At 39.1% G+C, this 22,841-nt stretch overlaps 2 protein-coding genes across 6 annotated transcripts; one reads left to right on the top strand and one right to left on the bottom strand.

The window, feature by feature from the left end:
• The first annotated feature begins 1,663 nt into the window (after nucleotides 1-1,663).
• LOC135796766 (uncharacterized) lies at nucleotides 1,664-16,754 on the top strand. Of its 2 annotated transcripts, XM_065308906.1 has the most exons (9): nucleotides 1,664-2,108; nucleotides 7,322-7,423; nucleotides 7,503-7,702; nucleotides 7,766-10,911; nucleotides 10,971-11,098; nucleotides 11,172-11,207; nucleotides 11,292-11,455; nucleotides 12,773-15,551; nucleotides 15,648-16,754. In XM_065308906.1, the coding sequence occupies exons 2-9, from the start codon at nucleotides 7,326-7,328 to the stop codon at nucleotides 15,859-15,861; spliced, it is 6,765 nt and encodes a 2,254-aa protein (XP_065164978.1). In that variant the 5' UTR covers nucleotides 1,664-2,108; nucleotides 7,322-7,325; the 3' UTR covers nucleotides 15,862-16,754. The 2 variants fall into 2 exon arrangements, with proteins under 2 accessions (XP_065164978.1, XP_065164980.1); XM_065308908.1 differs by lacking the exon at nucleotides 11,172-11,207.
• LOC135796767 (uncharacterized) lies at nucleotides 16,730-21,617 on the bottom strand. Of its 4 annotated transcripts, XM_065308910.1 has the most exons (5): nucleotides 18,067-21,617; nucleotides 17,536-17,904; nucleotides 17,247-17,468; nucleotides 16,928-17,165; nucleotides 16,730-16,868 (listed from the first exon to the last, which is right to left on the bottom strand). In XM_065308910.1, exons 1-5 carry the CDS (start codon nucleotides 21,529-21,531, stop codon nucleotides 16,771-16,773), a joined length of 4,392 nt encoding a protein of 1,463 aa, XP_065164982.1. In that variant the 5' UTR covers nucleotides 21,532-21,617; the 3' UTR covers nucleotides 16,730-16,770. The 4 variants fall into 4 exon arrangements, with proteins under 4 accessions (XP_065164982.1, XP_065164981.1, XP_065164983.1 ...); XM_065308909.1 differs by having other exon boundaries at nucleotides 17,536-21,617; XM_065308911.1 differs by lacking the exon at nucleotides 17,247-17,468 and having other exon boundaries at nucleotides 17,536-21,617.
• Nucleotides 21,618-22,841: the final 1,224 nt, after the last annotated feature.

Raw genomic sequence — 22,841 nt, 5'->3', positions numbered from 1 at the left:
GAAACTACGATGCAACACGCACGGCCATTAATGAACATTTCAGTTACCAACCGACGCAAAATGGAATAAAATGGTAAAAGCTCACTAAACGAATTAAACGCACGTATATTGTGTGTGTTTGGTTGTGTTATGCAATGTATGCAACTCTGTATGCATACAATAAAGTTTTGTTTCTTTAAAATATAATAAAACGCGTAAAACATGAATAAATTTATGGATATTATAAGAAATTAGTGTGTGTTAGGGTGGATGCATGAGTGATACTTTAAATTGAAGCCTGCAGCGCGGATTTTAAGCGAATCTAAGCGGATTTCTTTAGTTTTGCGCGTTTTGCGCAGCGTTTCGCACGAATCAGCAGGAAATTTACGACCAGCGCGCGGCAACTCGCATCACTCGTATGCAAAGCGCTACTCGACGCAACCCATACTGCTTCATATTTTATGCAACCCGCAGCGCGCCGTCACACTCGTCGCACGCCCATTTCGACAGTCGTAAAGCACAAGATTTTCATTGAGATATTCGCGTAAATTTAGGATTAAAAATAAAATTTTTATCGGTTATATTACTGCAGTAATAATTTTCAACTAAAAATAAATAATTATTTGATATTTAGATTAAATTAATAACAAAAATATGATTTTTAAAGGAAAATATGTAAAATTTTATGCAAAATTTGTAAAAATATTGGATTTTATACCTATTTATATGTCTTGGACACGTTTCATCCCTGCAGGACGCACCGATGATGTCCATGTCATCTCGGTATGCACCACCTTAGTTTTTACCAACCCCAGCGTGGATTTTCTTCGTTTGCGGCGGAGAAAACTCGTTTTTAAGCAGCACTTCACTCAAAATTAAATTTCATCGTTAAAACTGTGTAGTTTTTTCAGCAATGAAAAGTTATCCTCTCGCAGCGAGTTCAATGGCAGTGTGTGTGAGTGGATGAGTGTGCAGGACGAGAGTTTAAGTTCAACCCTTGCGAATGTCGCGGTTTCTTTTGGAATTCGAGTGTTTTCAGCGCGTTTTGCGCGCCCGAAACGATACGAAAACGCGTTTTTTCGGGTGTGAGCTCGTGCTGGACGATATTCGGTCGAACGGGGGTCGCGGCCCGTTGCTGCCGATGCGAGCGGGCGCACGAGTCGCGCTGGCGGCGGCGGCGAACGCCAGTTTAATCAATATTATAGTCTGGAGCCGACGCCGCCACCACCGAACCACCGCGGCGTGCACTCGCGCATTCTCTATACCAATGAAAAGACACACATTCCAACAGACAAATAGAATTTCGTGATTTTTGAACGATTTTCGTTTGGATTTAAATAAAGGAATTAATAACGCAATTATTTTAATACTTTTTATATAATTAAACCATTTTCCTAAATGAAAATCTATCAAAAACAATTAAATATTAATAAATAATGCATTTTTTATAAATAATAAATAGATATCAACAGTTATTTGATTCTAAATAGTTTTTAAACTATTTAAAAGTATAATTTTCACAAAAACGAAATAAAAACAAATTCACAGTGTTTTAATATATGCAACCAAGTATACACGAAAGCATTGCTTGGCGACTTTGGCATCAGTGGCACACTACGACCATCGACGATGCCACCCGAACTGAACACTACTTCCCATTTGTAGGCCGAGCCTGGTCGAGTGCTCATCGTGCTGCTGGTGCACGTCAGTCGAGAAGATGGCGTCTGGCAGTGCGCATCGCGTTTGTGCGTGTTGTCACGCCTGTTAATCACTACTCAACACACATTTACACCCACAAACAAACACGTTGACACCAGCAACCCAATCATTACAACTCGACCAATAAAACACCACACGCTCGTTATCACTCACTCTGATAAGAGGTGATGTGTGGAGAGGGGCGTTGAGGACATCTTCGTCGTAGCCGCCGCGTGAATGTCGCGCCCCGCCGGTGTGCAGTGCGTGCGTATCACGACGCGCGCGAACTTCCCGGAAAATTGTTATTGTGCGCCCGGAAAAGTTCACAATCGATGAGGGCGCGCGGCGCGCTGTACGAACGAACAAAACGGTTGTAATTTTTTGTATAATACATGTGAGGATTCAAACCGGAAATAACAAGATAAATCACTGTGAGTATATTTACTTATTTTCTTATTTCATCTATCATAGCGTAGACATGTGATAGGTTTGTTTCTTTTTTTGGAAGCCGTGCCTTTTTGTAGTTTATGTAGCAGAGTGTGTATGTGCCTGGCGTCGAGATTCCTAAACGCTGTGCCGATCTAAATTTATCGGCGTAATGGGTTATAATTAGGTTAGGAGACATTTCACTTGGACTTGTACTTTTCAGCCGGCGCGACTATCACGAGACATTATTTCATGCGTATTTGTTTAAACGGGTTTACGGTTTTAGGTTGGTAACACTTGATTTTGACAGATTTAACCTCCAAATTGGGGTGATTTGTATTGCCAATCGTTTAAAAAATTCACTGGGAGGTGAATTTTAGGTTAGGGTTGATATTTAAGTTGGTAACACGAATTTTTCGTAAAGAAAACCAGGATTTATTTTTTAGGTTATAACAGGGATATTTGGTTGTTGAGTGCTTATAACCTCATAATTATTTAATAAAAAGTTACACAATTTAGTGAAATAGTTGATATTTGTGTATTCACAAAATTTGATTTCAATTCAAAGAAATAAAAACGGAAACTAATTTTAGGTTATGAACCTTCAATAAATCCAATTTATAGTCTATTAATCAATCACTGACGAGAATATTAATGATATTAATGATTTCGTTGAATATTCTAGTGATTCCCTCGTAACTATTTGCGGTGGCGGTGGCGTGAGCGACACGAACGATAATTAAACTTAATTATCCTCTTTAATCTTGTTAGGAAAGGTCCGAGCACGAATTTCGCTCACACTTGAAGCTCATTCGGGCCGTTTAGACTACAGCCTTGGTTAAACCTGGAAAATCTGAGCGTCTGGGTGGTCTTCCACGAGTGTCTCGACGTAAACTTAATTTACTTCATGGAAACAAGCAAAAAGCATTGGGAAACTTGTTCATTTTCATCATTTGTTCTTTCGTAGTTTCACTTCGCTTTACTTTACTTAAGTTAATTTGATTTCTTCTTTCACAATGCTTGTTTTGCTTGTTTTCTGATGGCATTTGTTTTTCACCAGTTTATTTTTTTATTTTTTTTTATAGCAGTATAGAATTTTTCGTAAGCTGTTTCCGGCTGTTGGTGATTTGTCACAGGCGCCTAGCCTAGAATATTTCCGTCCGAAAAAAACGTTTGTTTCGACACTCACATTCACAAGCCGACATTGTTCTCCCAGTTGATTTTTATTACTGTTTTTTGCGTCCACCTAACGACCACGCATATTTTTATTTTTTATTCCACTGTGTTTATTATTTTCCAGTTAAAATCGACTTAAGTTAAGTTAAGTCAAAATTCAATTTTAAATTTTTTTATCCTTTCAATTGTAAGGTGTTGCTAAATTGTGTTATTACCATTGTATCATGATTGTACCTGGGTAGGTATAGTTATACCTACGTTGTTTCGTTAAGTCACATTATGTGCTAGTTGTGCGCGCACACCCACCCACTCATTATCCACCACGCATTCGGAACACCAACACGTTCGCTGTTATAACACACGAATTAAATTTAATTCGATATAATAAGTTGACTTAAGTCAACCTATCTTAACTTAAGTCACTTTTACGCGAAAATAAGTAATGTGATAAATATTCTGTTTGACTTTTGACCAAATTTGGTCATCTGGTCACTTGGTCATCATTAACATATCAACATAAATGTGAATCACACACTCAGTGGTAAACGGAAGGTTTACGAGCGTATGAATTGTTGTTAGTCCGATAGCTGCGAGTGATTCGCGTGTTGGTCATTTTGCAATTCGTAACTCGTACAAATCCCGTTCTCTCGCGCTCTACGTGTGCGATTGACGTCATGAAACGTTTGAGTCACGTTTTCTCGCAGCATCCAATGCTAATGTACCTAACATAATAGTTTGCCATGTTCAATTGCTTTTTTACTATTGATTTTTTACACTGATTTTAATTGATTACGACAGGAGCAATTAGAAACTTTCAAAAATCATTAAATTTAACCTAGAAATAATTTGGGTGATGATTTAGGTTAGTTTTGGGGTTTTTATGCTGGGAAAACATTAAATTTAAGGTTATGGTTGTAATAACCTCAAAAAGTCACATTTTAAAAGATTATAATTTAAAATTTTGATATTTTCTAATTGATTTGAATTTATTTTGTTAATTTTATATTATTTTGCGAAGTATTTACTGAGAACCAGCTTGATTTATGATGTCAAAGATATAATTTCTTATCTTTTTCATGTTTTTATCCGTATTTCCCAATAAATTAGTTCTATTTGATAACTTTATTATTAACTATAAACTACTAGCTTTTGCCCGCGACTTCGTCCCGGTAGTGTTTAAAAAAATGTAATTCGTTCTTACTCTCTTGTTCTAGACATAGTATGTGTCAATTTAATCAATAAGATTCGCAATTTTCTTTTAAAGAAATTAATTATATAAAGAATTGCTAATAATGCACTTCAGCGCGCCATCTCGGATTCAACTATTTAACTATAACTATGATTGAATCTCAATGCCAACTTATATCCTATAGGAAAAGGCTGTCTTTAGGGTTTTCCCGGCAATTATTCGATTTTTTCCTCGCCGTACAAACCATCCTTTGACTTTAACAAACATTTAAAAAAAAGAATTGGCCAAATTGGTCTAGGCGTTGTTGAGTTATGCGCTTACCAACAGATTTTGCGATTCATTTTGATATAGATATACTGAAACAATTTTAAAATGCAAATTAATTGAATTATTCAGGTTTATTCATCCATAAAATTTGATAGGGATTGTTATTTTTTATCGAGTGCAAGGTGCAAGGCCCAAAATCATGTTACATGTTTATGTTACCACATATGTAAGTTATACCTATAAATATTGCAGCATTACGTTGAGTACGTACTTAATTTTATGCCGGCAGCGTTGGTAGTTGGCCGCGCACGAAAATGAACCTCAAAATGAAGGTTTATGTGACATTCCTGAGTGGGTTGTGCACGGTGCGAAAATTTGCGATGCCGATGCGAGGTGCGACGACGACGACGACGATGTAATCTTAATTTAAATGTCGATGCTCGACGGGACATACGTACACGCATCGCGGCGCTTGCGGCAAGATGATTTTCTTGGCATGAATTTCCAAATTTTCACGGCGCACATACGCACGCGATATATTTCCACCTCGTTTTGTCATCGCATGCGAAGGAATCTAGAAATTGCACATTCAAATATTAAAAATGTTTAGTGTTAAAATCAACATTTCTGGTTGGAATTAGTGAAAAACATGAATGAAGCGAAGTAAACACCAACACGTTGCGATTGAAGCAGAATAAATTTCTGCATAATAATACCAATCATATAAACAAGCACGAACCGCGCACAACCCGCACGTTCGCGTCTGGTGCGCCCACGTGTTTTTAATTAATTAATCACTGACATAGACTCAGACGTCTGGCGATACAAAAAAATCTCTTTCATTCAAAGATACGAACAGACAAATTGAATTGACCAGAGATATAAAAAATATATTAAGAATTAAATGATTAGATAGATAGTCTAGCACAAGTTGAATGTGTGTTTGCTTTGGTGGGAAATGAAAAAAATGTAAATGTCAGAGTGTCAGAACACTCAAGCAGCTCAGAACCTTTTGTGGCACACCATGACCGCCCACGTCTGGAAGCATGTACGCCCCACTTAATTGCGACCACGTTTCATTTTCGAATCAAATTATTGCAGATATGAATTATGCAGGTATAAAATATCAGCGAATGAAAGAAATTTGATCAGTCAATATTGCACTAAGTTAAAAAGTTCTATTTACTCGATTGACAGTAGCTAATTATATTTCTAACGGGTTTTCCAGCTGTTTTTGTTAATAAAAAAAAATAAAAATACAAGTTATGATATATTGCAGTTGCACTTGTGTGACTTATGAATGTCAACTAGACGTCTGCAACGCGCATAAAAGCACTTGCTTCGTTCGCATGCGGCACGTTTTAATTTTGCTTTTTAACGACCTCGCATGAACTTCTCGCGTTCTCGGCGGCGGCTGTCTGCTTCCGTCTGTCTGTTTTGTTTGCACATCCACATGCACGTAGATATCTATGTTCATGACTTCCGGATGAGCTAATGTGGCGGCTTTCTTTCCCGAAAATTCCCAAGTAATTTAAACTCCATGCGCATACATCATTTCATACAGTGTGTTTATAAAAATTGTGATTCATAGTTTAAAATTACATTAATCTGTATTATTTATGTTTCGTATTTTTATTTTGATGATTCAATTTTTTTGCTTGTGTATTTTCGTGCAGCAGTGTCCTTAATGCAATGAGAAAGTGAAAAATTATCTCATTTGTGTTTTGTGCGCGGGGCGACGCACGACAGACGACCAGTGCGCGAGTTGAGAAGAGATGCTCTCTGCCTTTCGCTAAATTTAGCTGAAAGCTGTGGGCGCCCGCGAACACGCACGCCAACCGGCGGCGGCAGCGGTCGTGTGTTGGCCAATGCAGGACCGGCAGAATATGCCGAAATCTTGGAATGTCGAAAGTGTCGAAACGTCCAGAAAAAACATAGTTTTACATCAAGATTTTAGATTTTAGGAGTGATTTAAGTCAAGTTTATTGACTTAAGTATTATTACTTAATTTCCAGACTGTAACAACCACAATTTTGATATTTTCTGAGAAATTTCTACAAAAAAAATCAGTTTTCTAGTTTTTATTATACTTAAGACCAAATATTAAGTGTCTTAAGTAACTTCTTTTGATTGTAAGCCATTGCGTTTAAGTTAAGTCACTCTTTGGTTTGTCTTGGATTCTCTAGGATTGTCGCCATCAATTGTGACTCTATTCTTGTTGCGTGTTGATCTTTTCGGTCGGTTTGTTGCGCTTGGGATTGAGTTGAAGCCGTCGTGCGCGTTATTTGATTTTATATTTTGTTTGCGACCGTGCGAGGCACGCATCGTTTGCGACGATCAAAAATAGATGGACGCGATGTGCGATCGGGAGCCATCGGAAGCTTCAGAAAGCGCGTTGCGGCCGCTTTTAACGCATGTTTAATCCATGCGCATGCCGCTATTTCTGACTCATGCGCTTTTATTGTCTCGTACGAACAAATGACGATCGACAATGTCACTCTATAAGATGTAGAATATATTCAAAAAGTTTCTTAACCTCAAATGAAGATGACAGGTTTTTAAAATGATGAAATAATTTTGTTTCAGCAAAATGGTTGTGGGCGAAGCGATGATCAACAACATCATGGGAGGCATAGAGAACACGGGGAGTGTTCGCCTCCACAATCACAAACGCAAATTAAAACAACGGTAAATGCACTTTTCCAATAAATTTACTACTTTATAGTTGAGGTTATGTGTTCATTAAACTAAATTTTTTCTCTTTAAGATTCGATATAATAAAAAAGCTGGGGCAAGGCACCTATGGCAAGGTGCAGCTCGGTATCAACAAGGAAACAGGTCAGGAGGTCGCCATCAAGACGATAAAAAAGTCCAAAATCGAAACGGAAGCGGACCTGATACGAATACGACGCGAGATCCAAATTATGTCATCAGTGCAACATCCTAATATAATACATATTTACGAAGGTAAACATAAACAAAAGGCGTTTTATAATAAAATATCTAAATTTGTTGTTTTTCTTTGAATAGTTTTTGAGAATCGCGAAAAAATCGTTATCGTAATGGAGTACGCCGCCGGCGGTGAACTCTACGATTATCTTTTTGTACGAAAAATGCTTCCGGAGGACGAGGCGCGGCGCATCTTCCGACAAATTGCCACAGCGTGTTACTATTGTCACAAACATAAGATTTGCCATCGTGATCTTAAGCTTGAGAATATCTTACTCGACGAACACGGCAGCGCAAAAATCGCTGATTTTGGTTTGTCGAATGTTTTCGATGACCATCGCCATTTGTCTACGTACTGTGGTTCTCCGCTTTACGCCTCGCCTGAGATTGTCAAAGGCACACCTTATCATGGACCGGAAGTTGACTGTTGGTCTTTAGGAGTGCTATTATATACGCTCGTTTATGGAGCGATGCCTTTTGATGGTAGTAATTTCACGCGATTGGTCAAGTCTATATCGCAAGGAGAATATTTCGAACCACAAAATCCTAGTCCTGCTTCCGGTTTGATACATGAAATGTTAACTGTGAATCCAAAAAAGCGCGCGGATATTGAAAAGATTTGCGCGCATTGGTGGGTGAATGAAACCTACGACGAATCGTGTTTAGATATCTCAGAAGATCTGGCTAATCAGACACCGGTACGATTAGATGTTCTTCTGAGTCTGAACCCACCGCCAGCACAACTCGAAGCTGATAAATTAGTAGTTACCGGTGATCAAGGAGCGGAGGAAGTAAAGGCTGAACCATTGGTGGCGCCACCTACACGGTCACAGTCTGTTGGATCTATTATGGAGATTAGTTCACCGGAAAGGCGGATACAGGAACTTATTGCCACTGATAAGGATAAAGTTACACCGAAAAGAAAATTGGAAGCTACGGTTAGCACGGAGAAAGCGAATGTGCCTCAAGATGGAAAACGGAAAGAGAAAATTGTCAAGGAGAATACGATAGCGGATATTTCTGCACCAGCGGCAACGTTTGAGGAAGATGTTAAAATGGCGGATGTTGAGGATCCATCAATGCAGGGAGCGGCATGTGCGGAGATTATTGAAGAAGCTAAGATTAAGGAAGCTACAAGGAAACAAGCTAGTCAAGTTAAAGATGTAAAAGATCCAAAGGAAAAAGTGAAACGAACAACTTCGGTAAGTCTAAGTACCAAAGTCTTGGAGGAGATCAACGAGAATCCAAGTCAAGAAAACATCGCAGTTATGAAAGAAATTAAGGAAACGAAAGAAAATAAAGAGAATAAAGAAAACAAAGATGTAAATACAAATAAAGTTGAAGTCAAAGATGTGAAAGAAGATGTTAAAATAGCGGCAACTCCAGAAAAGAAGAAGAAGAGTGTCAGGAAAAAGCCTGCAGCTCTAGGTGAGAAGAACGAAACAGTCAAAACAAAATCGGAAGTACAGAAAACAGATACACCTGCTATCGAAAAAGTAGAAATTCCAAAGGAGACTCCAAAAGAAGTTAAAACTGAAAAAGTTGAAAAGAAAGAACCCACGCCCCCGAAAGAAGCTCCTGCAACAGCTCCTCCTACTCCAACAACTCCTTCAAAAGTTCCAGAACGAAGGCAAAGCCGAATTTTCGAACAGGCAGAGAAATTCCAAAGTCTAATCTCAACCGGTGAAAAGGAAAAGAGTCCAGAGAAACAACAACCAAAGAAAATCATAATTCCTGGTGTTAGTGTAGGCGGGTTTAAGAAGGAGTTTGAAAGGAAAGCAAGCCTCACAAGCACATCCCCTCCCAAATTGAGGGGAGCCGCCTCCAAGAAGTTAATCATCGATGATAAGAAAGATAGTATTGATTTGGACAATGAATCTACTCCTTGTACACCCGGTGTGACAACACCAACAGTAACATCACCTGTAAAACCAACAGAAGTGAAACCTAAAGTTGAACCAGTGAAAGCAACACCAATAAATGTAGAACCCACGCCAACAAAAGTCGAAGAGGTGGTTCAGACTGAATCGGAAGCACCAGTTGAAGACGAACGTAAAATCAAGATGAAAAACGCCGTGAGTATAATCTCCAGTGCGTTGGATAAAGAAGGCGCACGGAAGTCAAAGTCACGTCCTTGTATGGTACGGAAACCGCCAGTGCCTTTCGGTGTTAGCGGACGTTCTGCTTCCGGCAGCATTGGTGTAATCCCACCTATTGCCCAACCAACACCTAAGCCATTCACAAGGGCTATATCTTCACCCACTCCCAATTCTTCCACACCAGAAGTTGCAAAGTCTCCCGAATCACCACTGTCTCCTCCAAGTGAACAAACATCCTCAGCGGAAATAACTCTTAAATCAGCTACTCTTCCAAGGAGAAAGTCCACAAAAGCACAGATACAACTTGACTACCCTAAACCCAAACCTGCGACAATGGAATTCAAAACTGAGATGTCACATCATGTTCAAGCCCCACCTGCTACACCTCAACAACGAAGTGAGGTTACCGTACCCATTACCAGTCCACCACCCTTTATGGGCTTCAGATCTGTATCTGTTGGTGCTGCTCCAAGTCATGCGGATATCGACGTTAGGAAAAAAGAACATATTATTCCTATTTCTTTCGAGCGTCCTTTGAACTCGAACTTGAGAGAAAGGGAAGAGCCTATTTTGTCACCACCGACAAAACCACCTGTGCCACGTGGTTTCCAATCACAGCGATCGTCATCTTCACAAAGGACAAACTCATTATCGCGACAATCCACACAAGAAAGTGATACAGAAACCTCAACAACAGGTGAACCTATTAAGAAATCACCTCGGGAGTATATCATCCCTATTGCAGTGGAAGGTGGTGGATATGTTACACCACGTGCGGGTAGTCTTGAACCTAGTGACACGTCGAGTACTGTTACCAATAGCAGTCGGTTATCTAGTTCCAAGTTTAGAACACCCCGGCGAATGATGTCGCTGTTTGATCGTGATGGATCTGAGGACGAATCTCCATTTAGTAGTCTTCATCGGCATAGTTCCTTTGGGCGTGATAGCGATGCCGAAGGAGAGGGTTCAAAACGAGATATGTTCCACATGCACAAACTACGTAGTTCTCGACCAAGGAAGAGCACCACAGAACATGCGGATTCATTGAGTTCCGGTGAGGATGATGATGATGACGATGGTTTCGAGTTTTTGACAGCTGAGAATTTGTTCTCGACTTTATTGTCAAGGGTAAGTTTAATTAAACTATGTTTATATTATTTTTTAAACTTTATTCTTGTAATTGTTAGGTTAGAGACTTAACTCATCGTTTAAACGATGATCCAGCACGTCCAGTGTTCCCCAACAGTCGATTCTTGAGCCATTTTGATCACGGTTCTAAGTTTTTCCCTCGAATGGAATCCCTGGGCACGTCACGGTAAGACCCTGTCAATTTTATGACTAACCCACGTCTACTAATCTACTCCTCGTGTTGTGATTGATGTTTCAAGCTCGCATTACACGTTCAGAGAGATGCGCTCGCTGATGTAAGCCTGTATACTCTGTATGCATTTAGGTTATATTTTTATTTGCTCAGCAATATTTTAATTTCCTCTTTTTTTGCGTTACAGAAACTCACCGCATGGTAGACAATTCAGCCGTGAGCGCAGTGTGAACAGTACCACACCATGGCGACGCAGCGTCAGTCGTGATCTGGCGACTGATATCAACAGCGTCTTCCAGGATTCTATGCACCCTACCCATACAACTTCAAGCTCCACCTTACCGCGTGGAGGTATGTATTCACGGCAGTCTGATGCATCTTGCATTTTGCACCCGTTGCACCTTAGGTAGTTGGAATAGACGTTAGTGGCTGGTACGAGGCGTTGCTTGGCAGTGAGGCCACGCCTAGGTATATTGCAAAGGCGTGGTGACTCCACCTTGGAACTCCTCGGGAATTTATGTTTATGTAAACGTTAAGAGGAATGTGACATAACCGCCTGTGCCCGCCCGGTAGAGTAGTGTTTACGTTTTACTAGTTTGTCATTTTTTTTTCGTTTTGTTGAACGTATTTTTACGCAAGACGAGACCATCTTGATTTTTGTGCGTATTACACACTACAGGGAGCGTTGTATTACGTTCTTTTTTTGTTTTTTTTTGACGTCTGCAACGCCCCGCCGGAAGTCTCCTCCGCATGTGAGTCGTCGATTGTGACTGACCGGCGGTTTGTCGTGTGATTGCAGGGCGCGTGCGCGTGATGATGCATGTGCCCGCCGCGAGGGGCCGTGAGGGCACCACACACTAAAATTACACCAACCCCCCGTACAAAAAAGCAATCAATCTCCACCTACTCTACTCTTAAACAAACAAATCCACCATCATAAATGATATCACCACCAACCCGCGCGCGCCACGCCCACCCAACGATCTACCGACCGATCTACTGATGCGATTTTCGGTAGGAGGTGCATGTGTATGTTGACTTTCGTTTGTTTTTGCGCGTTGTTGAAGATTGTTACTGTTAACAAACATAAAAACACGTTTTGCTTGTCATTGTGGTGGTCCTTGATGAAATACGCAGTTATATACAATATGGCGACAGGTAAACTTAGAGAAAACAGGGCTGGACTTACTTTTTTTATTTTTACATAATTAGGAATCATTGTGGCTTCTTTTTGTTGTCGATGTGTTTTATTTTGATTTCTATATTTCACTATCTCACGTACACATGCTTTTCCTACCTACAAATCGCTCGCGTGCATTGTTTGTTGTTTATTTTTTGGTAGGTTATAATATGTGGCGTCATCTCTCGACCAAAGTTTGATACCATTAATAATGTTAATGTTTTTTGTTTTTTGTTTGAAGAATTGAGTTGATTTTTGATCGTACTAATTTGTTGTCGTTTTGTTTCGTTTGTTTTTTTGCACCCCCCTCAAATACCGACACGCCTTCCGACAGCGGATTGGGCAGATTTTCACATGCTAAGGTACGTGCGACGCCATTTTGTTTATTTTTCTTTTCTGTTGATGATGATTGTGTAACCAAACTAATCGAGTGAAGGTGTCATGGATAAGACAGCGTGATGATGATTTGTGGGGGATTGTGATTTCAGAAACCGAAGCACAATTGCATCTCGAGGATTTGAATCTGAAAAAGCTTAAGCTCACCGAAGAGGACGCCCTCGCGCTGTCGTACCTCACGCCTGGATTGTCACGCAGGATCCAGAAGCAATTATTTGCGTCGTTGCCTCCGTCCGAAGCTAAGAAGATATCACGCACTATGAGCATGCGTGAAGAAGAACGCGATCGACAAAGTATGCCTCGTGAGGAGTTGAGTGCGAGGAGATCTTTGGATCGTGCTGCAGGAGGGGCATCAACGCTGCCGAGGAGGTTCTCTTACGAAAAGCGATGCAGCAGCCAACAAAATCTTACCACTAATACTAACAACAATAATACTACCAATGGGAGTGATACCGATAGGACGCCATCTTTATATGGGCGTGATGTACGGGATGTGACGTCACCTTATGACACTGATAGATCATCAAGTTACGACTCCACTGCCAATGCAACAAAAGAACGACCACGATATTATCGTGCTACTAGTCTCCGTGAGCCGAGCGACTTCCGGACAAAGTTCCATTCTTATTCCTTACGAAGTCCCGAGGCAAGCATCGCGGAGATTTCCTCATTAAAAGACGACGAGTCGCCCTTAAGCACACCTTTATCTAAGTACATGCACACCAAGCCAATCGAAAAGGATAAGAGTGAGAAACCAGCCCGGAGAATCTCGAGATTTTTACGTCCTGACTTTTTCGATCCACCTAAAGAGGATAATGTCGTCTCCAAGGAGAAAAAGGAACGCGAACGTGAAACTCAACAAGTCCTCAAGGAGATTCGAGATAAACGAATTAAAAATCGCTTGAATCTCAGACGTGAGCGCTCGTTATCGAAGGAAAAAGACATTGACACTAGTGAAATAAAAGAAGTCAAGGATGTAAAATTCGACACGGAGGAAAAACTGATAAAGTGTAAGGAACTTGTCGAAGCGTTGAAAAAAGTCGATAAATGTGAGAAACCCGTAAGAAAATCACCACCGAAGGATGTTCCTACAGTGTCTACAACTACCCCTGCCCAAACTCCGACACAGATTCAAGATGGCGTCGTAACTAGTAATGGAGTTAAGTTTAACGAAACAATCAAAATTGAGGAAGATTCTAAAAATATGAAAGAGACTGAGACGTTGTTGAAGAATGTTTCCGATAACATTAAAAATATCGAAACGAATGTGTTATCAAGACAACAATCGCAGGAAACTAAAAAAGTATCGAAGTTAGTGCGACCGAAAAGTTATCCAGCGGAAAATGGGGTTAAAGATAAATCTCCCGAAGGCACTGCTGAAGTAGTAGTCAAGAAAGTTTCCAAACTCAAGAAACCTTCTTCAACAACGGTCAAAACGAAAGATAAGTCTGATAAGGTAGCTTCACCGGAAAAGGTTGAGAAATCCCCAGAGAAAACGGAAAAGTCAGCTTCAACTAAAAGTAAATTTCTACAATCCATTGAGAAGAAGTTTGAAAAGCTTCGTTCACTTTCCGTCGACGATAAACCAAAGGAAAAGTCTAAGGTCAAAGTGCCCAAGGATGAAATCGTAAGTCCTGATACAGCAGCCGCAGCACCGAAAGCAGTCGAATCAGCTATAAAACGCTTACGTGAACAAAGCGTTCCGAAAAATATGGATCACATGACTGAATCAACTCTTATCAAAAGAGCTGTGTCTGTTGAAGACTTTTCCAATGTTAAAACCACAAATAAATCACTACAACCATCGCGGAAGAGTGTTTCGAAAATTCTAAACTTATTCAAGAAGTACGAAGACAAAGATAAGGATAAACCGACTGAGAAACCAAAAGATGATTTAGGCGATATTAATGAATCGAACATACCGGCGTTTAAGCCACGTCCAGTGACCACGCCAACTCGGGAAGTGCGTGATGTAACATCTCCTGAAAATGGTGAACGACCCAAGTCCACATTTATGGATAAAATGAAGAGATATAATGGTTCACGAAGTGATAACGTACTCAATAATACAATAACCGAGAAAGTTGAACGTAAATCTACGAAACTTCCATCATACCGGAAAAGTACGAATGTTGAAAATCGCAATGGTGATGACTTGAGTAATAATAACGTTGAAGTGATTGGTGCTGATGTGAATGGAGTGAATACTGATAGACGTAATCTAAAATTAGATCTTAAGAATATGAATACGCCGGCTTCCTCGGAGTCTTCCGGTATAGGACACACCCAAAGTGGTGATTACAACATCAATCGCATTTCGTATACGACCGATGAGAGTTCCACTCTGTTATCTCCATGTGATGAGACTTTGAGTTGTGATTCATGGTCAGTTTGTTCAGATTATCACCAACAAGATTTATTATCACCATTGTCACCAAATGGTAACACCTATTCAGGTTCCGGTGATGAGAATGAGTCTGTTATTGATCGTATACGACGTAAGTCATTCTACACCAGGTTTAATGAAAAAAAGAAACCAAGAAAAGCGAGTTTAGTTGGTAACTATAAAGATTTAGACCTTTACAAGGATTACAGTCAACGAACAGTCAAATATAAACCTAGTATGACCTCATCATTGGACTATGGAGGTAGTTATCGCCGAAGCAGTGGATATTCTTCTTCCGGCGAGGGTGATCTTGAGTATAGACCATATGTGCGGAGCAAATCAGTGTCCAATGACTATGTCAACGTACCCAATCGTTACCAGACGTATAATCCGAGGAGGACCAACATTGCTTCATTGTACTCGCCATCAGAAGAAAGAAGCCGAGGGTATGATGATATCACGACTGGTGGTGGGACGTATAAAAAGTAAGACATTCATTACACTACACATGCCTGCCAACTAATCCTATGGAAAATTATTCAACTGCAATACTAAAAAAATCAACATTGCTTACATTACAGATACAATTACAATCAGAACAACGCATCAAGCTCATCACGCATGAGTAGTTCAAGCAGGTCGAGTCGATCACCAAGCGCTGACATCCCACACAGAACCGGGATTGGTTTCCATCGCACATCGACTACACCTGAACACTCAATGTCCCCGCCAATGATGCCCGATACGCCTCCAGTGCACGCAAACAGCAATAATATTACTGAGCACATGGTTTAAACACTCAAAACAGAGGTCTTATGCTCTAATCTAGGATGAGAATCTATTTTACTATATTTCAATGAATATTCCAGTCAATTACGATTTACTCGAGCAAACGAGCACTTAACTAAAACGAAATACTCTTAAACAAGTTACAAACATTTCTCAGTGGCCAAAATATACTGCGAGACACAAGACAAATCATTTTGCTTATCGTTTCATGCGCAAAATGCATCTGTTTGTACATACTTAACAACTTTTGTTGTTTTACTTTTGTTTTGCTTTAAAAGAATCACTCACAACACACACACGAATAATACTTATGTGAGTATACACACACCTTTTGTAGCTTTCTTTTATTTATTATTCTTATTGATTATTTATTTCGTACTTCTAGAACGATTAGGTGTTAAGATAATGTTTAAGTTAAATGAATATTGTTGCAATATTTATAATAATGGAAGCATTAAAAAAGATTGTTAACATTTTTGGCATATCTGGTACGGTGAGCGAATCAAAAGTTTTCGAAACGAACAAAATTGAACCACGCAAGCAAATATTAATATATTAATTGTTAAAATTATATTATGATATATTGTAATGTTGATTAATTGATACTCGTCGCGGGTCGAGTAAATTTTAGGTTAACTATTGCGACGCCATGATGAGTTAAGCGTTAAGTAATGTATGTTAACACACACGATGCCATTCGATATTAGGTTTATATAAATTATTGATATGATTAGAAACGATTGTACCGCGCATATACATATATTTTGAGTTTGTGTGACACCGACGTTGAATTTTGTGATTTTATAAAATTGTCAAGAAAATAATAATGAACGACATTGAACGAGAATGAAAAACCAAACAAAAAACGAATAAAAACAATGAAAAACATTTTAATGAAAGGGGGTAGTAATACTGTTAAGTGTCCTGCAATTGACACGTGATGCCACAATAGTTTTCGAATTCCTTCAGTTTCACTTCGGATGTATCGAGACGTGAAAGGAAGATCATGGCGGCTGTAGAAACAAAAGAGTATTTAGGTTATATTGAAACATTTTAAGGTTATATTTGTTACCTTCGAGTTGTATTTCATTTTCAAGCAGACCTTGGCCAATGTAACGAGCGATAAGCTCCAAATGCGGATGTAAACCAGCGCGATATTTCGCAACAAGGATACGAAGCAGACTCACTTGGTTGGATGATAAGGTACGACCACTAACGGACGCTTCCTTTTCAGCAACTGTGTACACATTGACGAAGAGAGTCTTCAATTGCTTCTTGACAATCTTTTCTTCGTTTTCTTCATCTTCAAACTGCAATCAAACAAAATATTTCACATTAGAGAAGATTAAGATGGGTTTTGACGATTGAGAGTCGGTTGGGCATATCCTAACCTTATCCTCTCCGAGAATATTGATCATCTGTACACGCCCAGCTTCCACATCTTCCAACACCCGGAGAAACCCATCAAGACGAATCGCATTGTTGATTCGTTTGTTAATAATCGCTTCAACCAACTGCAGAAAGTATCGCATTGTCTCCGGGCGCGATTTATAAGCGACCAAATACAGCAGTGTACCTTGAGTGGTGGTGATCTTATTGATCCATACCCTGGCCTCCAAACAAACACTTGCATCTCTTACCAACGACCCCACACAAAGGAAAACACAATTATACACTCACCTCAGTAATGGCAGCTAACAAACGACTCCGAATATCGTCGTCCTTCAACGCATTACTAGCTTCATCCACCATGAAGCCCAGGGCTAATAGAAAATCCAAAGGTGTCTCCCGTTCTGAAAAGTCTATGATACTTTCAGTGTTTTTCAGCATATACGGAGACATCTTAATCTTGTCCTGTTTGTTGATGTGGAAACAAGCATCTCCAGAGAGCATGAGGTTATCGGGGCGGAACCCGCGCGCGAAGCATGTACCAATATCGTCTGGTCGTACGGTGGTGTCGGTGGTGATGTGAACTAGTGGTTTAGGTCGGTCGCTGAACCTCGGACCACGCATTCGTTCCTCTTCACTGCGTTCCGGGCGCGGCTGTACCTGGAGGTCAGGAACCACACCCGAGTTAGCTGCCAGCATCTGGTCCTGGTGAAAGAGCTCGTCATGGGAGAGACGGCCCGCGATGGCGTCTTTTCGCTCATATTGACTCAACAATCGATCGAAAATCTCATGGTCTGTATAGGACCTTATTTTGGAACTTACTTCCTCTGATGAACGCACTGTTTGGTCCTCACTATGGGTTTCTACACTTGTTTCCAGTTCGACAGTCTCCACACTCCCATTGGATGATATGCGTATAACGCCTGCACTTTTTCTGGGCAAAATCACATCTGATTCACTTTTGTCGGGTTTTCCTTTTGGAGAACCAGGAGCAGTTATCACAGGCGGGGTTTTCTTACGTGGTGATTTGGTGACTTGAATTGGTTTATCTCTTTGTGAACTCTTTGCTTGCATGGCAGCTACTTTATTCGCGTAGGATTTAGGACAACCCTGAACTAATGGTTTGCACGCACACTTTTTATTGCCCATTAGGACATCTAAAGGCATCTCTTTGAAATCCTCATATTGCTTGCGGTAACCTTTCTGTCGTTTGGCAGCTTCCATGAGGACTTTACTAGCGTACTTTTTGCATTGTTCCCTCTGTTGTTCATAAGGTTGCATACACGGGCATTCATCTTTATTCTTTGGACCCGCAGGCATACACTTGAATGATTGTTGACAGGTTTTGTGACACGCTAGTGGTACTTCTGTTTGATCAGATGCATTTTGTTTATTGATACACCAGGGATCACAAGGTTGTCCTGCCTCACGTTTTTTCTTTCTAAAGTTGAACCAGAGAACAGTTTTGCTCTGAGAGTACGGGGACTTTTCTTCCTGGTCAAATTCCTCATCAGGATACAACTCTTCTTTTACACCTCTGTTAGAAAAGTTTTCTGATCTTGCTATAGATTCTTCAGATATGATACAAGCAGGGGATCTTGTATCAATTCCGGCCAAACTTTCTGAAACACTTGTATCTGTATCAAAATACTTCTTTGCTTTGATCTTATTCTTAAACACTTCAAACAAAGTCTTTTTCTTGAAAAAGTTTTTGAAAGTGTTGGATTTCTTTGAGCTTTCATAACCACTTTCATTTTTGATTGCGACGTCACTCTCAGAAGGTGTAGGAAAACTTCGTTCTGACTTAGAATCCATGAGGGTTGTCAAAGTATGATATGCGCTTGATTCATGGCGTTCACAACTAAAGGAAGCTCCTCTAGAATTACTATCTTTGGAACTTTGTTTATCCATTTGTCTAAAATCTTTAGGATCCTTCTTTGAGGTGTAGTTAAATATCAAATTACTGCATTCCCTATCATTGCAATTGAATGAAGTCAACTTAGGTTGAGGTTTGTTATCAGGTAAAGTCATGTTTTCTAAACTTTTCATTACATCTCCATATGACGGATATGCAGTTCCTCTTCGTACAAGTACAGGACTCAGGTCAGCAACACCAATTTCTGGTTTTTCTCTTTCTTCAGATACTTTAGTTAAAGATGTTCTGCTAATAGTAGATCTTCTACGTTTCGGAGAAGCAATTTTTTCTTCTTGAATGGTCATTAGTTTAGCACTCGTTGAAGTTTTAGGTTTTTCAGATTCTTCAACTTTTGTATTCTCGGATGTAGACGTAGAAGGTTGTGGTGATGCTTTAATTTCAATTTTAGGTTTATTGTGAGTGATAACTTCGGTGTTATACACCAAGTAATTTCTTTTAGGAGGTTCAAAATTAAAGATGGCCGTCAACGGACATAAATCAGGTGCACGTGACGTGTCATATTCTAAACTATCTTCACTTGTAATTGTTAACTTGGGAACAATCTTCTTTGGAGTTTGTACTTTAGTTTTGTTATTGTTCGCTATGAAGAATGGTTTATTACTGGGTCCTGGACTTTCAGAATCTGATACTTCTTCAACAACTCTCTTCCTATGCTTTTTAAAACTCTTTTGATTCTTATTATGTTCATTATGTTTCTCAGGATTATTTCGAAGTTTTAAAGAAGAAACAGATAAAATCACTATTTTAGATTCTTCAGAACTCAATTCAGATATAGATTTATCTTGACTTAAGTCATTCTTAGCTTTATCATCTTTAACATCTTTGGTTAAGTGAATATAGTGTAGAAGCATATCATAAATGGATTTGGTTTTCTTTTTGCTATAATGGACTTGACTAACTTTTGATTGTAATTTGTGTTTTGGTTTAACAATCCCGTGATGGTGATGATCTTGATGTTGATTTTGTGGATGACTTTGATGATATACTCTTGGATTATATGCTTCATCATTTCTGTTAATATTTAACGAAGGGATACTCTGTGGATATGGACTTGTGCTGCCAATATCAGAAAGTTTACTACTCATACTTGTAGCACTCGAAATGAAACCTTTAGGGTTCTTATAAACACTCCTGACTTTTGTCGGAGATAACGCATTTTTAACATTTGGTTTTCGTGTTGTTTTCGCAGGTTTCTCTTTATATCTTTGGTGTCTCTTTTTGAGGGAATCAGAATATATTTTTCTACGTTGAAATGAGGACTTTGATGCTTTTGATTTCTTTCTTTTAGGTTTGGTATCTTTAGATTTATGATCCTTTATATAGGTACGTTGTCTATTTAAAACTTTAGGTGGATTTGAGTTATTAGAAACATTAGAAACATCATATGACACTAATTCACTTTTAGAATCATTCGATATTTCATCATTTAACATTTTCTTTTCATTTTTAATTGCAATTTCCTTACTTACAGAATCATCCTGTCCCAATCTGTGTAAAATCTCATTTAGGCACTTCTCCAATGCAGCAATCTCTTTATTATGATGTCTGATAGTCTCCTTATTAATATTGATTTTCTCAGCTAGAGAATCTCTTTCATGACTTAAACTCTTCGACCTTGTCTTTTTAGTGTGATGATGCACTTCTCTAATAGATCCTGTTGACATCACAGGATGACAAGATGGATGCGGTGTAGGAACACGTGCATATGAACAATTCCGATGCTTCTGATGTGGTCTATGTTTCCTTGGCGATTCTCTCTGTGTTACTTCATAAGGAGAAGTCGAAAAGTTTTCACCACCTGATGTGTAAATCTCTTGCTTATTCCTGTTTAGAATCATTTCATCTTGATGAGCATGAGTCATGTCACACCTAGTTTTAGTTATAGGTTTCTGTTTCTGTTTTGCAATACTCTTAGCTTCTTTATAAGCCGTAAAATCTGTTTTCTTTTGGAACTTCTCTTTAAATATGGTTATGTTACTCTCACTTTGTGAGATTCTCCCAGTTTGATTCGCTTGTACACTTGAAGCAATGTTATTAAGTTGAGGTATTGCAGCTTGAACTTGAATATCTTTATAAGTTGTAACACTTTGATCAGGACAAAAGTTACAATCAGTAGATACACCAATTTCTCGTTCGGATCTTATATTTAATTCTTCTTCAAGATCATCTAACCCTGTTTGTATAGCCATGTCTTGTTTTGTGACCTTTGACTTCTTCTCGCGTTTCTTTCTATCTTTTAACTTCTTTTTAGGTAGCTCCTTATTAGACCAAGACTTTTTCTTGAATTTGTAACTTATTTCACTTGATTCTTTATGTCTAAATTCACTGATTGTGTTGTTAAGACCACCCATGTAGGGATACAGACTACCAGAACCATCAAATGTCCTTAATGATTCATTATTATCCCCTCTACCATGGCATATACTCTTAGACTTCTCCATACTGGCTTCAAAATACCAAATCACTTTTCAAATCAATTATTATTATTATAATTGGTAAGTCCCAGCCACTTGTAGATTAAACATGTTTTCATTTTTGAAAGTGTATTGTTAGCATTTTCCAAGGATTCCGTCGTACCTGTCTAAGTGGTTCTCATTAACCCTTCTGCAGTGGAAAAGTGACTTTTTGATTGCATAAGCCCCAGCTATTTTCACTCATCTCTATCAGTGGGACTACCAAGAGTCTTATGAAACCTTATTTTTCGAAATTGCCCTCCCTTTGCTTGGGATCTGCCTTCTGATACCTAGCTAGTGTATGAGGTATTCCAAAAATTTACCTGACGAATTGGCTCTGTTTGTTATAATTTTATTCCATCCTGACCCGTGCATTATATCACGAGCTTAGTTGTTTGTAGAAAGGACATCTGAATCTAACACCACCATAACGCTTTAGAACAATTGCATTATATGTACAGAATTTTTGTGATCATCAAACAGAAGGAATTTACCCTATTCCCCATGGAGCCACAACCATAGGGTGGACCCAGAATTCCCAAGTAGAAACCGATGTTTGGTGTCAAAGTGGCCACTCTTGCAGAATTCACATATTGGTAAATATTTGGTGTCAAATTTAAATCTTGAGAAGACAATCCTTTTCCTTGGAGGACATTTGTTCCATTTGGAAATCCCTTGGAGGCCTGGTCTCCAACTGGTACATTCTTTATTCTTAGTTTGAAACGCAGTTGTAAACCTTTTTCATTCCTTAAGTTCCTGGTAATTCCTAATAATTTTTTGTGATTAAGGCGTATTATCATTCCAGTACAGCTAAGTATGTTATGCCCTTCTACTTTATCTCGGTGAGAAACTTGTAAGTCTCAATGCGAGTTTTTACCTTTTAATAAGGTGTCCTCAGATATCGAATCCAGTTTCCAAGATAATAGTATTTTCGTAAACTGTAATAATATCTACTTTGTTTCTTTGATTTGTTTTTCTCTTTGTTTTCCGATCAAAGATTCTCTGTATGTTTCATGATAGCGTAGTCACCGTGGAGTAATTGTGATGATTTGAGATCGGGGACATATCTTATATTAACTTCCCTATTTCTGTGCAATGCTCTTGATTCCCTTTATTATTGTTTCTTGAGTCTTCATTTGTAATTTGAGTACTATCTCGAGAATCCTCTCAAGTACCTCGTCGACTACAAGGGTTTAGCTTGAAAGAAA

Source organism: Atheta coriaria, unplaced genomic scaffold, assembly GCF_025399875.1.
Source record: "Atheta coriaria isolate IRGN ID8LTWV9N9 unplaced genomic scaffold, Caltech_Dcor_3.1 hic_scaffold_7_pilon, whole genome shotgun sequence".
NCBI lineage: Eukaryota > Metazoa > Arthropoda > Insecta > Coleoptera > Staphylinidae > Dalotia > Dalotia coriaria.
This window is presented reverse-complemented; position numbering and strand designations above follow the sequence as displayed.